This window comes from Bos javanicus, chromosome 16 (assembly GCF_032452875.1).
Source record: "Bos javanicus breed banteng chromosome 16, ARS-OSU_banteng_1.0, whole genome shotgun sequence".
Taxonomy (NCBI): Eukaryota; Metazoa; Chordata; class Mammalia; order Artiodactyla; family Bovidae; genus Bos; species Bos javanicus.
In genome coordinates this window covers 5606870-5622740 of record NC_083883.1, presented here as the reverse complement: position 1 = coordinate 5622740, position 15871 = coordinate 5606870, and the positions used below count along the sequence as shown (strand labels likewise).

Genomic DNA, 15871 nt, shown 5'->3' with positions numbered 1-15871 from the left:
GAAAATTTGGCCTTGGAATACGGAATGAACCAGGGCAAAGACTAATAGAGTTTTGCCAAGAAAATGCACTGGTCATAACAAACACCCTCTTCCAACAACACAAGAGAAGACTCTATACATGGACATCACCAGATGGTCAACACTGAAATCAGACTGATTATATTCTTTGCAGCCAAAGATGGAGAAGCTCTATACAGTCAGCAAAAACAAGACCAGGAGCTGACTGTGGCTCAGATCATGAACTCCTTATTGCCAGATTCAGACTGAAATTGAAGAAAGTAGGGAAAACCACTAGCCCATTCAGGTATGACCTAAATCAAATCCCTTATGATTATACAGTGGAAGTGAGAAATAGACTTAAGGGCCTAGATCTGATAGATAGAGTGTCTGATGAACTATGGCCTGAGGTTCATGACATTGTACAGGAGACAGGGATCAAGACCATCCCCATGGAAAAGAAATGCAAAAAAGCAAAATGGCTGTCTGGGGACACCTTACAAATAGCTGTGAAAAGAAGAGAAGCGAAAAGCAAACGAGAAAAGGAAAGACATAAGCATCTGAATGCAGAGTTCCAAAGAATAGCAAGAAGAGATAAGAAAGCCTTCCTCAGTGATCAATGCAAAGAAATAGAGGAAAACAACAGAATGGGAAAGACTAGAGATCTCTTCAAGAATTTTAGAGATACTAAGGGAACATTTCATGCAAAGACGGGCTCAATAAAGGACAGAAAAGATATGGACCTAACAGAAGCAGAAGATATTAAGAAGAGATGGCAAGAATACACAGAAGACCTGTACAAAAAAGATCTTCACGACCCAGATAATCATGATGGTGTGATCACTGACCTAGAGCCAGACATCCTGGAATGTGAAGTCAAGTGGGCCTTAGAAAGCATCACTACAAACAAAGCTAGTGGAGGTGATGGAATTTCACTTGAGCTATTTCAAATCCTGAAAGATGATGCTGTGAAAGTGCTGCACTCAATATGCCAGCAAATTTGGAAAACTCAGCAGTGGCCACAGGACTGGAAAAGGTCAGTTTTCATTCCAATCCCAAAGAAAAGCAATGCCAAAGAATGCTCAAACTACCGCACAATTGCACTCATCTCACATGCTAGTGAAGTAATGCTCAAAATTCTCCAAGCCAGGCCTCAGCAATATGTGAACCGTGAACTTCATGATGTTCAAGCTGGTTTTAGAAAAGGCAGAGGAAGCAGAGGTCAAATTGCCAACATCCACTGGATCATGGAAAAAGCAAGAGAATTCCAAAGAAACATCTCTTTCTGCTTTATTGACTATGCCAAAGCCTTTGACTGTGTGGATCACAATAAACTGTGGAAAATTCTGAAAGAGATGGGAATACCAGACCACCCGATCTGCCTCTTGAGAAATTTGTATGCAGGTCAGGAAGCAACAGTTAGAACTGGACATGGAACAACAGACTGGTTCCAAATAGGAAAAGGAGTACCTCGAGGCTGTATGTTGTCACCCTGCTTATTTAACTTATATGCAGAGTACATCATGAGAACGCTGGACTGGAAGAAGCACAAGCTGGAATCAAGATTGCCGGGAGAAATATCAATCACGTCAGATATGCAGATGACACCACCCTTATGGCAGAAAGTGAAGAGGAACTAAAAAGCCTCTTGGTGAAAGTGAAAGTGAAAGTGCAGAGTGAAAAAGTTGTCTTAAAGCTCAACATTCAGAAAACGAAGATCATGGCATCTGGTCCCGTCACTTCATGGGAAATAGATGGGGAAACAGTGGAAACAGTGTCAGACTTTATTTTTCTGGGCTCCAAAATCACTACCGATGGTGACTGCAGCCATGAAATTAAAAGACGTTTACTCCTTGGAAGGAACGTTATGACCAACCTAGATAGCATATTCAAAAGCAGAGACATTACTTTGCCAACAAAGGTCCGTCTAGTCAAGGCTATGGTTTTTCCTGTGGTCATGTATGGATGTGAGAGTTGGACTGTGAAGAAGGCTGAGCGCCGAAGAATTGATGCTTTTGAACTGTGGTGTTGGAGAAGACTCTTGAGAGTCCCTTGGACTGCAAGGAGATCCAACCAGTCCATTCTGAAGGAGATCAGCCCTGGGATTTCTTTGGAAGGAATGATGCTGAAGCTGAAACTCCAGTACTTTGGCCACCTCATGCGAAGAGTTGACTCATTGGAAAAGACTCTGATGCTGGAAGGGATTGGGGGCAGGAGGAGAAGGGGACGACAGATGATGAGATTGCTGGATGGCATCACTGACTCGATGGACATGAGTCTGAGTGAACTCTGGGAGTTGGTGATGGACAGGGAGGCCTGGCGTGCTGCGATTCATGGGATCGCAAAGAGTCGGACACAACTGAGCGACTGAACTGAACTGAACTGAACCTAAGGAGAAACTTTTCCAGAATTTTCTTTCATGCATAATGCCAAGTTATTGTGGTCTGTAAGTGAATTAATAGCCAAGTTCTGTATATGCTTAAAAGATCAGATCACAGCATAAGATGTGCCTACAGTTAACACATATTATTACTTCTCTGCTCCATCACCTTGGTGCCATAACACACAGCCAGAATTACAGCAAACCCAGCTCCTGGAGGATGTCCTCCTTCATATAGTCCAACTTCTGATCCAAGTACATTAGCACTGCAGAGAAGGGCAACAACTTCTACAAGACATTCTCATCTTTGAAGTCGAAGGCTAAGAGGTAATGAAAGAACAATATGAACCCCAGTCTATACTCATGGGTATACTCTAGTGCATACTATGACTTCCAGTCTATACTCCACTCAGCCATGTGGTTCTTCTTTTGGTTTTACATCTCCCACTTCAAATCCACCTTCCCTTTTTGATTGCCTGCCCTGCTGACCTCAGGTCACGGTAGCAAACATAAAAGAAACAGCCTCCTGTACACTTTTGCCAGCTGCCAGACTGTTATCAAGTCAGATTCCTATAGCAAATCCATATATATACACCTGAGTTAGTCCTAACTAATATAACTGATATAGAAAAAAAAAAGCTACAATTAAAAAAAGTATGAAAATGGAAATTAAGAAGTAAAATAATCACTCTTTGCAGAGGATATGATTGCAAACTGGGTAATCCCAAGAGAATTAAACTGAAAAACTAATATAAATAATAAAATAATTTAGAAAATTAGCTTAGACATTAAGTTTACATGCAGAAATCAAGCATATTTGTGTATAAATACACATATAATATTACAGTATTTAATGGAAGAAATGATCCATTTAAAGTAGCAAAACTAGGGGCTTCCTTGGTGGCTCAGTGGTAAAGAATCCACCTGCTAATGCAGGAGATATGAGTTTCATCCCTGATCCAGGAAGATTCCACATACTTCTGAGCAACTAAGCCTGTACGCCACAACAATTGAGCCTGTACTCTAAAGCCCAGGGGCCACAACTACTGAGCCCATGCATCAAACTACCGAAGCCCACACACCCTGTGCTCTGCAACAAGAGAAGCCACCACAGTGAGAGGCCAGTGCACCACAATTAGAGAGTAGCTCCACTTGCCACAACTCGACTAAAGCTCTTGCAGTAACAAAGATCCACCACAGCCAAAAATTAAATAAAATAAGTAAAAAATTAAAAATAAATAAATAAAATAGAAAAACTAAAATACCTAGGTTTAATCACTTCAAGAAATGCAGAAAGAAAATATTGAAACACTTCTAAAGAAACAAGAAAAACACTAAAATAAATAGGGTATAGCACCCCAAAACAGGCCACTTTGGCGTCAGTATTATTTTTAGCTAAAGGTACCCGAAAATTAGCAGATGCAAGAAACTTCTGACCTCCCCTTTTCTTCAAGAAAGCAGACCAAATTCCCATGTGAAAGATGACTTTTCTATACCAGGAGGAAAGAACATTTTTATCACCTAAAATAAGAGTACTGAGGCCAAGAGAAGTGTGTACTAAAAGATCATGTTAAAAATAATGCTTATCTCTCTTTAGCCACCATATATATTTTCATTGCTGTCATTGCTGTTTAGTCACTAAGTTGTGTCAAACTCTTTGTGACCCCATGGACTGTAGCCCACCAGTATCCTCTGTCCATGGGATTTTCCATGAAGGAATACTGGAGTGGGTTACCATTTCCTTCTCCAGGTGATCCACAAATACTATTCTTTGCGCAATCTAATATATAAAGCATGGGGTAGATGTGGCAGAGTAGGAGGACATGGAGCTCACATCTCCTCACGGCTAGGGCATCTACCAGGCACTGGCGGTGGACCTCAGACACCTAAGGATGGGAGGAACTCCTGTGTTACCAGGTAGGACATGGGGGGAAGGGAAGGGGGAGGAGAAGTGGAAGCGGGAGGAATTGGCACCCCTGAGGCTCAGCTTGGGGGAGAAAAGGGATTCCCAAGCTGGGAGAGGGCCACCCACAGTGGGGATGTGGAGAGACCTTGGGGGAATCATAGGATCAAAAGTCAACACAGCCAGTATTTCCCCTGCCCACTCAAACCCTAGGAAGCCTACTGGGATCTCAGACCTGAACTTTCACCCTCTGAGGCCCCCTCTAGCTGCAGGGTTCCTGGAGGGAAGAGAGGGAAGGAGGAAGGAAAAGTAGACGCCAGTAGACCCAGTGCTCCTGAGATGCATGTGGGGGAGGGGAAGGGTTTCCACACTCAAGTGAGGACCATCCAGTGAGGGGCCCAGAAGAGATAAGGAGAAACATTCCAGGGATTGGATTGGAAGGGAATGGAACCATTGTTTCCCCCCTCCAGTTTCGACCCTGGAATGCCTGTTGGGGTCCTGTTGCCTGAACCTTGGACCATTGAGGTACCCTCTAGCTCTGCTGAGCCCTAAGTCCTGCCTCCATCACCCCTCAGGACTGGTACTGAGCCCCCTCCCCACACCTGCCTAAGCCCCATTCTCTCCTAAGACCCGCCCCCCTACAGCCAAAGCCTTTTCCAGCATCCTTTTCCTTCTCTTTTCTTTTTTGCTGTTGTGCTTCTGTTTTGCTGTATTTTTGTTTCATTTATGTTTTTATTTTTTCTAATATATTTTTAATTTTCTAATTTAACCTTTTGTTCTTTGTTATTGTTATATTTTTTTCTTTTACCTTTTTTTTTTTTTTTTTTTTTGCTCTGAGGGTCAGGAGTGAGCTCCTGTAGTGACAGAGTTGCATCCAAACCATTGGACTAACACAGAACCTCAGACCAAAGGGAATATTAATCAGAGTGAGTTATCCTGGAGGGCCTCATCTCAGCACCAAAACCTGGCTCTGCCCAACTGCCAGCAACTCCAGTGCTGGAAACCTCAGGCTAAACAAGTAAGACAGGGACACAGCCTCACCTACCAAAAAAAAAAAAAATAATAAGACCACAAAAACATATATTACAAGGTTAAAAACCTACAAGACCAAATAAATGAAGAGGAAATAGGCAACCTACCTGAAAACGAGTTCAGAGTAATGACAGTAGAAATGATCCAAAATCTTGGAAAAAGAATGGAGGCATAGATCCAGAAAATACAACAAATATTTAACAAGGACCTAGAAGAACTAAAGGACTGAACAAACAGTGGTGAACAATACAATAAATGAAATGAAAAATACATTAGAAGGAATTAATAACAATAACAGAACCAGAAGAATCAATTTGTGAGCTGGAAAATAGAAGAGTGAAAATAACTGCCAAGGAACAGAATAAAGAAAAAAGAATGAAAGGAATTGAGGTCAGTCTCAGAGACCTCTGGGACAACATTAAATGCACCAACAATTCAAATTGTAGGAGTCCCAGAAGAGAAAGACAAAGGGTTTGAGAAAATATTTGAAGACATTATAGTTGAAAACTTCCCTAACATGGAAAAGTAAATATCCACTGATGTCCATGAAGCACAGAGAGTCTCATATAAGATAAACCCAAGAAAAAACACGTATCAATCAAGTGAACAAAAAGTAAATTCAAAGAAAAAATGTTAAAAGCAGAAAGGGAAAAGTAAGAAATAACATACAAGGGAATTCCCATAAAGTTGTCAGCTGATTTTTTAGCAGAAACTCTTCAAGCCAGAAGGGAATGGCAGGATATAAAGTGATGAAAGGGAAAAACCTACAACCAAGATTACACAGCAAGGATCTCATTCAGATTTGGTGGAGAAAAGCAAAACTAAAAGAATTCAGCGTCACCAAACTAGCTTTACAACAAATTCTCTAGGTATGAAATACAAGAGAAAAGAAAGAACAAAAACAAGCAAAAACAATTAAGAAAATGGTAATAGGAACATACATGTCAATAATTACCTTGAAAGTAAATGGATTAAGTGCTCCAATCAAAAGGCACAGACTGGCTGAATGAATACAAAAACAAGACCCATATATATGCTGTCTACATGAAACCCAAGGGCTTCCCTGGTGGCTCAGAGGTTAAAGCGTCTGCCTGCAATGTGGGAGACCTGGGTTCGATCCCTGGGTCGGGAAGATCCCCTGGAGAAGGAAATGGCAACCCACTCCAGTGTTCTTCCCTGGAGAATTCCATAGACGGGGGAGCCTGGTGGGCTACAGTCCACAGGGTCGCAAAAAGTAGGACACGACTGAGCGACTTCACTTCACTTCTTCACTCACAAGAAACCCACTTCAGACTTAGGGACATATACAGACATAAAGTGAGGGGATGGAAAAAGATATTCCATGCAAATGGAAATAAAAAGAAAGTGGGAGTGGCAATTCTCATATAAATAAATAGAGTTACAACAGATAAGGGAGGACACTACATATTGATCATGGGATCAATCAGAGAAGAAAATGTAACAATTATAAGTATTTATGCACCCAGCATAGGAACACCTCAATATATAAGGCAAATGCTAACTGCCATAAAAGGGCAAATTGATAGTAGCACAATAATAGTGGGGACATTGACACCCCACTTACACCAACAGGCAGATCATCCAGACACAAAGTAAATAAAGAAATACAGCTTTAAATGACATGATAGACTAGATAGGTTTGATGGATATTGATAGGACATTCACTTGAAAGTTGCAAAATACAATTTTTTCTTATGTGCACATGGAACATTCTCCAGGATAGATCACATCTTTGGTCACAAACCAAGCCTTGGAACATTTAGGAAAATCGAAATTGTATCAAGCATCTTTTCTGACCACAACAGTACAAGATTAGAAATTAATTACAAGGAAAAAAACTAAAACATAGACACATGGAGGTTAAACAGTGCCCTACTTAATAACAAGAGATCATTGAAGAAATCAAAGGGAGAAAAAATTTATACGCAGAAACAAATGACAACAAAAACAGGACAATTCAAAACCTACGGAGTACAGCAAAAGTAATTCTAAAAGGGAAGTTATAGCAATTCAACCTCAACTCAAGAAACAAGAATAGTCTCAAACAAGCAATCTAACCTTACATCCAAAGAAACTAAAGAAAGAACAACAGCAAAAAAAAAACCAAAGTTGGTAAAAGGAAAGAAGAGGTCAGAGCAGAAATAAATGAAATAGAAATGAATAAAACAGTAACAAAAATCAATATAACTAAAAGTTGGTTCATAGAGAAGATAAATAAAATATATAAACCCTTATCCAGAATCATTAAGAAAAAAAAGGGAGAAGACTCAAATCAATAAAATTAGAAATGAAAAAGGAGAAATTATAATTGATGCCATAGAAATACAAGGGACCATAAGAGACTGCTAGAAGCAACTATATGCCAACAAAATAGACAACCTGGAAGAAAAGGACAATTTTCCAAGACTGAATCAGGAGGAATTAGAAAATATAAACAGACCAATCACAAGTAACCAGATGGAAACTGTAATTAAAAATCTTCCAAGACCAGATGGCTTCACAGGCAAATTTTATCAAATATTTAGAAAGCATCTAATGCCTATCCTCAAACCTCCCCAAAAAAAATGCAGAAGGAGGAACACTCCCAAACTTGTTTTATGAGGCTACCATCACCCTGATATCAAAACCAGGCAAAGATATCACAAAAAAAGACTGTGCACCAATATCACTGATACAAATAGACTCAAAAATCCTCAACAAAATATTAGCAAATAGAATCCAATAATATGCAAAAAGGCTCATAAACCATGGTCAAGTGAGATTTATCCCAAGGATACAAAGATTCTTCTATACATACAAATCAACTTATGTGATACACTACATTAACAAAATGAAGAATGTAAACAGTATGATCATCTCAGTAGATGCAGAAAAAGTTTTTGACAAAATTCAACACCCATTTGTGGGAAAAAAAAAAAAATACTCTCCAGAAAGTGGACATAGAGGGAATCTACCACAACATAATAAAGGCCATATATGACAAACCCACGGCAAACATCATTCTCAGTGACAAAAAAACTGGAAACACTTCCTCTAATCAGGACCAAGACTAAGAAGTCTACTCTCACCACTATTGTTCAACATAGTTTGGAAGTCCTAGTCATGGCAATCAGAGAAGAAAAAGAAAAAAAAAAAAAAAAGTGGAGTCCAGTTTGGAAAAAGAACCCAGAGAAGAAAAATGAAAAAAAAAAAAAAAAAGGAATCCAGGTTATCATTGTTTGCAGATGACATGATACTATACATAGAAAATCCTAAAGATGTCACCAGAAAAATACTAGAGTTAATCAATGAACTTGATAAGGTTTCAGGATACAATATTAATGCAAAGAACTCTCTTGCATTCCTATACACTAACAGCAAAAGATTAGAAAGAGAAATTAAGTAAACAATCCCATTTAGAACAAAAAGAATAAAATACCTAGGAATAAACCTACCTAAGGAGAAAAAGGTGTGTACTCAGAAAACTATAAAACACTGATGAAAGAAGTCAAAGATGACACAAACTGTTGGAGAGACAGACCATGTTCTTGGATGAGAAGAATCAATATCATGAAAATGAGTATGCTACCCAAAGCAATCTGCAGATTCAATGCAATCCCTATCAAATTAACAATGGCATTTCTCACATAACTAGAACAAAAAAAATTATAATTTGTAAGGAAATACAAAATATCCTGAATAGCCAAAGCAATCTTGAAAAAGAAAGAGAGCTGGAAGATTCAGGCTCCCTGACTATATTACAAAGCTACAGTAATCAAGATAGTATAGTATTGGCACAAAAACAGAAATATAGATCAATAGAACAGGATAGAAAGCCCAGAGATAAACCCATATAGTCACCAAATCTATGGTAAAGGAGGCAAGAACATACATAGGAGAAAAGACAGTCACTTCAATAACTGGTGCTGGGAGAACTGGACAGCTATTGATATGTGCTAAAGAATGAAATTAGAACACTACCTAACTCCATACACAAAAATAAACTCAAAATGGATTAAAGACCTACTGCAAGACTGTACAGTTATTCTTAGAGGAAAACACAGGAAAAACACTTTTTTCCGACAGAAATCAAAGCAAGATCTTTTTGGACACACCTCTTAAAGTATGAAAATAAAAACAAAAATAAACAAATGGAATTTAATTAAACTTAGAAAACTTTTTCATAGCAAAGGAAACCATAAACAAGACAAAAAGACAACCCTCAGAATGAGAAAAAATATTTGCAAACCAAGCAACAGACAAAAGATTAATCTCCAAATTATATAAACAGCCCACAGAGCTCAATATCAAAGAAAAAAAACCCAAAAGAAAATGGGCAGAAGACCTAAATAAACATTTCTTCAAGGAAGACACAGAGGGCCAAAAGGCACACGAAAATATACTTAACATCACTAATTATTAGAGAAATGTTAATCAAAATTACAATGAGGTATCACCTCACTCTGATGATAGTGGCCATCATCAAAAATCTACAAGCTATAAATGCTGGAGAGGGTGTGGGGAAATGGGAACCCTCTTGCACTATTGCTGGGAATGTAAATTGATACTGCCACTATAGCGAACTGTGTGGAGGTTCCTTGAAAAAGTAAACATAGAACTACCTTTTGACCCAGCAATCCCACTGCTGGGCATATGTCCTGAGAAAACCATAATTCAAAAAGACACAGGTACCCCAATGTTCATTGTAGCACTGTTTACAGTAGCCAGGATATGGAAACAACCTAAGTCTCCATCAACAGATGAATAGATAAAGAAAATGTGGTACATACATACAATGGAATATTATTCACCATAAAAGGGAACAAAATTGGCCCATGTGGATGGACCTATAATCTGTCATACAGAGTGAAGGAAGTCAGAAAGAAAAAAACAAATATGGTATATTAATGCATGTATGTGGCATCTAGAAAAATGGTACAGATGGACCTAGTTTCAGGGCAGGAACAGAGGCACAGACATAGAGAATTGGCATACAACACAGCAGGAAAAGGAGAGTGGAATGATTAGGAGATTAGGTTTGACATATATACACTACCATGTGTAAAATAGCTAGCTAGTGGGAACCTATAGTAAAGCACAGGGGACTCAGCTCAGTGCTCTGGGATAACCTAGATGGGTGGGATGGTAGGGAGAGATCTCAAAAGGAGGCGATAGATGTATACATATAACTGATTCACTTTTTGTACAGCAGAAACTAGCACATGCATTAGTTGCTCAGTCATGTCCAACTCTTTGCAACCCCATGGACATTAGCCTACCAGTCTCCTTTGTCCATGGAATTCTCCAGGCAAGAATACTGGAGTGGGTTGCCATTTCCTTCTCCAGGGGATCTTCCCGACCCAGGGATCAAACCTGGGTCTCCCACATTGCATTGCAAGTAGATTCTTTACCATCTAAGCCACCAGGGAAGCCATAGGAAAGCAATTATATTCCAGTAAAAAAAAAAAAAAATTTAACATATAAGCACATAGGCCTAATCATTTTCCTGTGAAGGCTCCCTTCACTTTCCTGTGAAGGCTCCCATGTACATGCAAAAATAAGATTGGTATACATTTCTCCTATTAATATGTGTTATGTCAACTTAATTCTCAGGCCCAGTCAGAGACCCTAAGAGGGTAAAGGTAAAGTCTTGTCTTCCCTACAATAACATATTCGTGTCTAGAGAGACTCAGCATTTAAAAAAAAAAATCTATTCTCCTAAAATAAAGTTAAAAGCTAATCCAACATGATTTTAAAATATGCCTAACTTTAAAGTTCATGTAGAAAGATAAATAAGTATTGTTAGGAAAATCCTAGAAAAGAAAAGTAATTAGATAGCGCTACTCATATTACTATTAAAACATACTATAAAACATCAATAAGTAGAAGACTGTGCAATGTGTATATAAACATACAGACAAAACAATGATTGAATAGAAAGTCTAGAAATAGACCCAGATATATATGAGAATTCCATATAGTAGCCAAAAACAATCTCAAATCAGTAAGTTGAGGATGGACTTTTTAATAAACGGTGTTGAGATAACAGGAAAGTCATATGGAAAAATAAGGACTTGGATATGTACCTTATACTGTATCAGTTCAGTTCAATTCAGTTCAGTCGCTCAGTCATGTCCACTCTTTGCGACCCCATGAATCGCAGCACGCCAGGCCTCCCTGTCCATCACCAACTCCAGGAGTTCACTGAGACTCACGTCCATCGAGTCAGTGATGCCATCCAACCATCTCATCCTCTGTCGTCCCCTTCTCTTCCTGCCCCCAATCCCTCCCAGCATCACAGTCTTTTCCAATGAGTCAACTCTTCGCATGAAGTGGCCAAAGTACTGGAGTTTCAGCTTTAGCATCATTCCTTCCAAAGAAATCCCAGGGCTGATCTCCTTCAGAATGGACTGGTTGGATCTCCTTGCAGTCCAAGGGACTCTCCAGAGTCTTCTCCAACACCACAGTTCAAAAGCATCAATTCTTCGGCTCTCAGCCTTCTTCACAGTCCAACTCTCACATCCATACATGACCACAGGAAAAAACATAGCCTTGACTAGAAGGACCTTTGTTGGCAAAGTAATGTCTCTGCTTTTGAATATGCTATCTAGGTTGGTCATAACTTTCCTTCCAAGGAGTAAGCGTCTTTTAATTTCATGGCTGCAGTCACCATCTGCAGTGATTTTGAAGCCCAGAAAAATAAAGTCTGACACTGTTTCCACTGTTTCCCCATCTATTTCCCATGAAGTGATGGGACCAGACGCCATGATCTTCGTTTTCTGAATGTTGAGCTTCAAGCCAACTTTTTCACCCTCCACTTTCACTTTCATCAAGAGGCTTTTTAGTTCCTCTTCACTTTCTGCCATAAGGGTGGTGTCATCTGCATATCTGAGGTGATTGATATTTCTCCTGGCAATCTTGATTCCAGCTTGTGCTTCCTCCAGCCCAGCGTTTCTCATGATGTACTCTGCATAGAAGTTAAATAAACAGGGTGACAATATACAGCCTTGATGTACTCCTTTTCCTATTTGGAACCAGTCTGTTGTTCCATGTCCAGTTCTAACTCTTGGTTCCTGACCTGCATACAGATTTCTCAAGAGGCTGGTCAGGTGGTCTGGTATTCCCATCTCTTTCAGAATTTTCCACAGTTTATTGTGATCCACACAGTCAAAGGCTTTGGCATAGTCAATAAAGCAGAAATAGATGTGTTTCTGGAACTCTCTTGCTTTTTTCCATCATCCAGCAGATGTTTGGCAATTTGATCTCTGGTTCCTCTGCCTTTTCTAAAGCCAGCTTGAACATCAGGAAGTTCACGGTTCACATATTACTGAAGCCTGGCTTGGAGAATTTTGAGCATTACTTTACTAGCATGTGAGATGAGTACAATTGTGTGGTAGTTTGAGCATTCTTTGGCATTGCCTTTCTTTGGGATTGGAATGAAAACTGACCTTTTCCAGCCCTGTGGCCACTGCTGAGTTTTCCACATTTGCTGGCATATTGAGTGCAGCACTTTCACAGCATCATCTTTCAGGATTTGAAATCGCTCAACTGGAATTCCATCACCTCCACTAGCTTTGTTCGTAGTGATGCTTTCTAAGGCCCACTTGACTTCACATTCCAGGATGTCTGGCTCTAGGTGAGTGATCACACCATCGTGATTATCTTGATTGTGAAGATCTTTTTTGTACAGTTCTTCTGTGTATTCTTGCCACCTCTTCTTAATATCTTCTGCTTCTGTTAGGTCCATACCATTTCTGTTCTTTATCAAGCCCATCTTTGCATGAAATGTTCCCTTGGTTATCTCTAAAATTCTTGAAGAGATCTCTAGTCTTTCCCATTCTGTTGTATACTATATATTTACTACAAATGGATCAAAGCTTTTAACATTAAAAAATATGAAAACATAAAAGTATAGAAGAAAGCTAGGCAAATAGTTCAAAACCTTGTATTTGAGAAGGCCTTTTAAATTAAGACTTAAAATTCAGAAGCCATTTTAAAAGCAAGACTGATAAATTTGACAACATATACCAAAGCCAAGGGCTTCCCAGGTAGTTCAGTGGGTAAAGAATTTGCCTGCAATGCACGAGACACAAAAGACACGGGTTCAATCCCTGGGTGGGGAAGATCCCCTGGAAGAGGATATCCAGTCAGTATTCTTGCCTGGAGAATCCCATGGACAGAAGAACCTGGCGGGCTACAGTCCATAGCGTCAAAAAGAGTCAGACATGACTGAAGCAACTTAGCACACATGCATGCATGCACCAAAGCCAAGTCAAAAGAAAAACTTTGAACGCAAAGTTGCAGCTCACATCAGAAGCAAGGTGTGAACCCTAACAGACACAAATCCATGTGAATATATATATCCATATACCGTAAAAATTAAGAATAAAATGCCCAACTAGTTAATAGTAAAAATAGGCAAAGGATATGCCAAATAATTCACAAATATTGAATAAATACAAACATCTCTTATTAAAACATGCTGAATTTTACTCATAATAAGAGAAATATACATTTAAACTATAGTAAGATTTCATTTTTACCTCTTAAATTGGGAAATTTTCAACATTTTTACAAGCATTGAAGGTTTGACAGCAAACTTAGTTGGAAAGTTTATGGTGAAATAAACATTTGTATATTCTGCAAAACCATGTAACTCCTACAGAGAGCAATTTGGAAATAGTTTTCAAATTTTCAAATATATGTACTCTTTGACCCAGGATTCCTACCATGGAAATTTACCCTACAGATATAATTTATATATACAAGGTAATGCATTAGAGCATAGTTCAGAACAGAAAAAGATTGGAAAATTCATGGATCCATCAAAGAGATTATCAGCCCACAATACATCACACAATAAAATCCTGTGCAGGCGTAAAAGGGAATTAATGAGAAACCTCTCTATGCACAAACATAGAGACACCTTCTGTTTATATTGATAAATAAAATATAAAGCAAGATTTAAGAGATTTAAGACTAATTTTCCTATTGGAAAGTTGTCAAATAGGAATACATAATAATTTCTTAACTTGTATTTATAAAAGTAAACACTAGAAAAATACATGAGAAGCCAATATAAGTGTATCCCTGTTTAAAGATGGAAAGGAATGTGGTGATGGAAATAGAATGAAAGTGAGAATTCTCAGTAGATACCTTTTATATCATGTTTGGTTTTGAAATAAAGATTATATTATACATTAGCTATTTTAAAATTTTAATCTAAAAGAAAAGTATCTCTAGATTGCCTCACACTCACCCTTCTGAACAGCTGAATTCTATTTCTGATCCAAAAGAGTAATCTGTCTTAACTATCACTTGCCCATTAAGTAATTCTCCTGGGTTTTCACATCGTTTTTCTGCGAGAAAAGTTAAAATGATGATTAGCGATTCCATGCACTCAAGGATATGGCATTAGAAAAGAGAGCTGATGGATCATTGTGGTAATGAAGTCTATGGTCCAGAATTTAACATACTGACCAGGGAACTCAGCTCCATTCTACATCTCCAGTGTGTACTTGGAACTTAAGCCACTCAAAATACATGTCCTTGGTCACAAAAGGTACAAAAAAAGTATAGATTGCATGTGTATACCCATACTACTAGAAAAACATCACAGAATTTATTCTCAGTTAAGAGTGAATAACAGCATCTTCTTCCAAACACAGTATTTGGGATGAGGTTTCTTTGAAAACTGTATCATCATTTTCTAGACATGTAATTTTCATAATTTTATACAGTGAATCTAGTTTTCAGTGTATTAAAATGAATTTGCAGTTCACTTCTGAAAAAAAGTACTTAGTGAATAGATTGTAAATGATAGATTTATTTTTCAGTGCAACTAGGTGGCTCCTAATTTGTTTGTTTTATTCATTTGTTTGTTTTTTCAAAAAGTGGCACATGTGTACATTGAAATCAGTAACTGACCAACTGGATTGTTCCTCAGTGATCAGAGATACTCATTTGCACTTATAAAGCTTAGTTCCTGAGGCAACTTTGCAAAGAAGGACAAAGCACAAATAAGAGAAATGAATGTTCATACTTACTGACACAAAACTCTTTGTATTTCCAATTGTCTGTTCCATCACAGATAAGAAAGTTCTTTCTTGAACTTATCCTGTAGCCAGGACGACAGGTGTATCTCAGAGTAGTTCCAGATTCAAACCTTGTCTCATTCAACTCATTTATTGGAAAAGCAAAGTCTAAATAGGGTGGAATACCACAACTGCCTGAATACCAAAATGACAAAACACTCAAGTTAGAGCTTGAGACACAGCATCCTAAAGTTTCAGTAGCATTACTTTAGGGCAGGAACCATTCTTTTCTCCTCTAATCAAGAAAAGTAATAACTCCTATTATCCCCACTGTTCAATGAATCCAAAGAGTAATTCGTAATACATGTTTGTTGATTAACGACAATGATAAAGATAAAAGGCATAAATTTTTCATTTCTTTTCTCCTATAAATGATTTATCTTAAAAGGATGGCAGACAGGATTTCATCAGCCTAGCAGATTGCCCATATCTGCTGACTCATATGCATCCATGCAAATCCCGAAG

At 38.4% G+C, this 15871-nt stretch overlaps 1 protein-coding gene across 12 annotated transcripts in view; it reads right to left on the bottom strand.

The window, feature by feature from the left end:
- Positions 1 to 15871, bottom strand: part of C4BPA (complement component 4 binding protein alpha) — a 47055-nt gene that overhangs the window by 20843 nt on the left and 10341 nt on the right. For all 12 annotated transcript variants that reach the window (XM_061382085.1, XM_061382090.1, XM_061382088.1 and 9 more), the window contains 2 exons: positions 15359 to 15541; positions 14572 to 14671 (listed from right to left, as the gene is read on the bottom strand). In XM_061382085.1, the coding sequence (XP_061238069.1) occupies positions 14572 to 14671; positions 15359 to 15541 (283 nt within the window). The remainder of the gene's footprint in view (positions 1 to 14571; positions 14672 to 15358; positions 15542 to 15871) is intronic.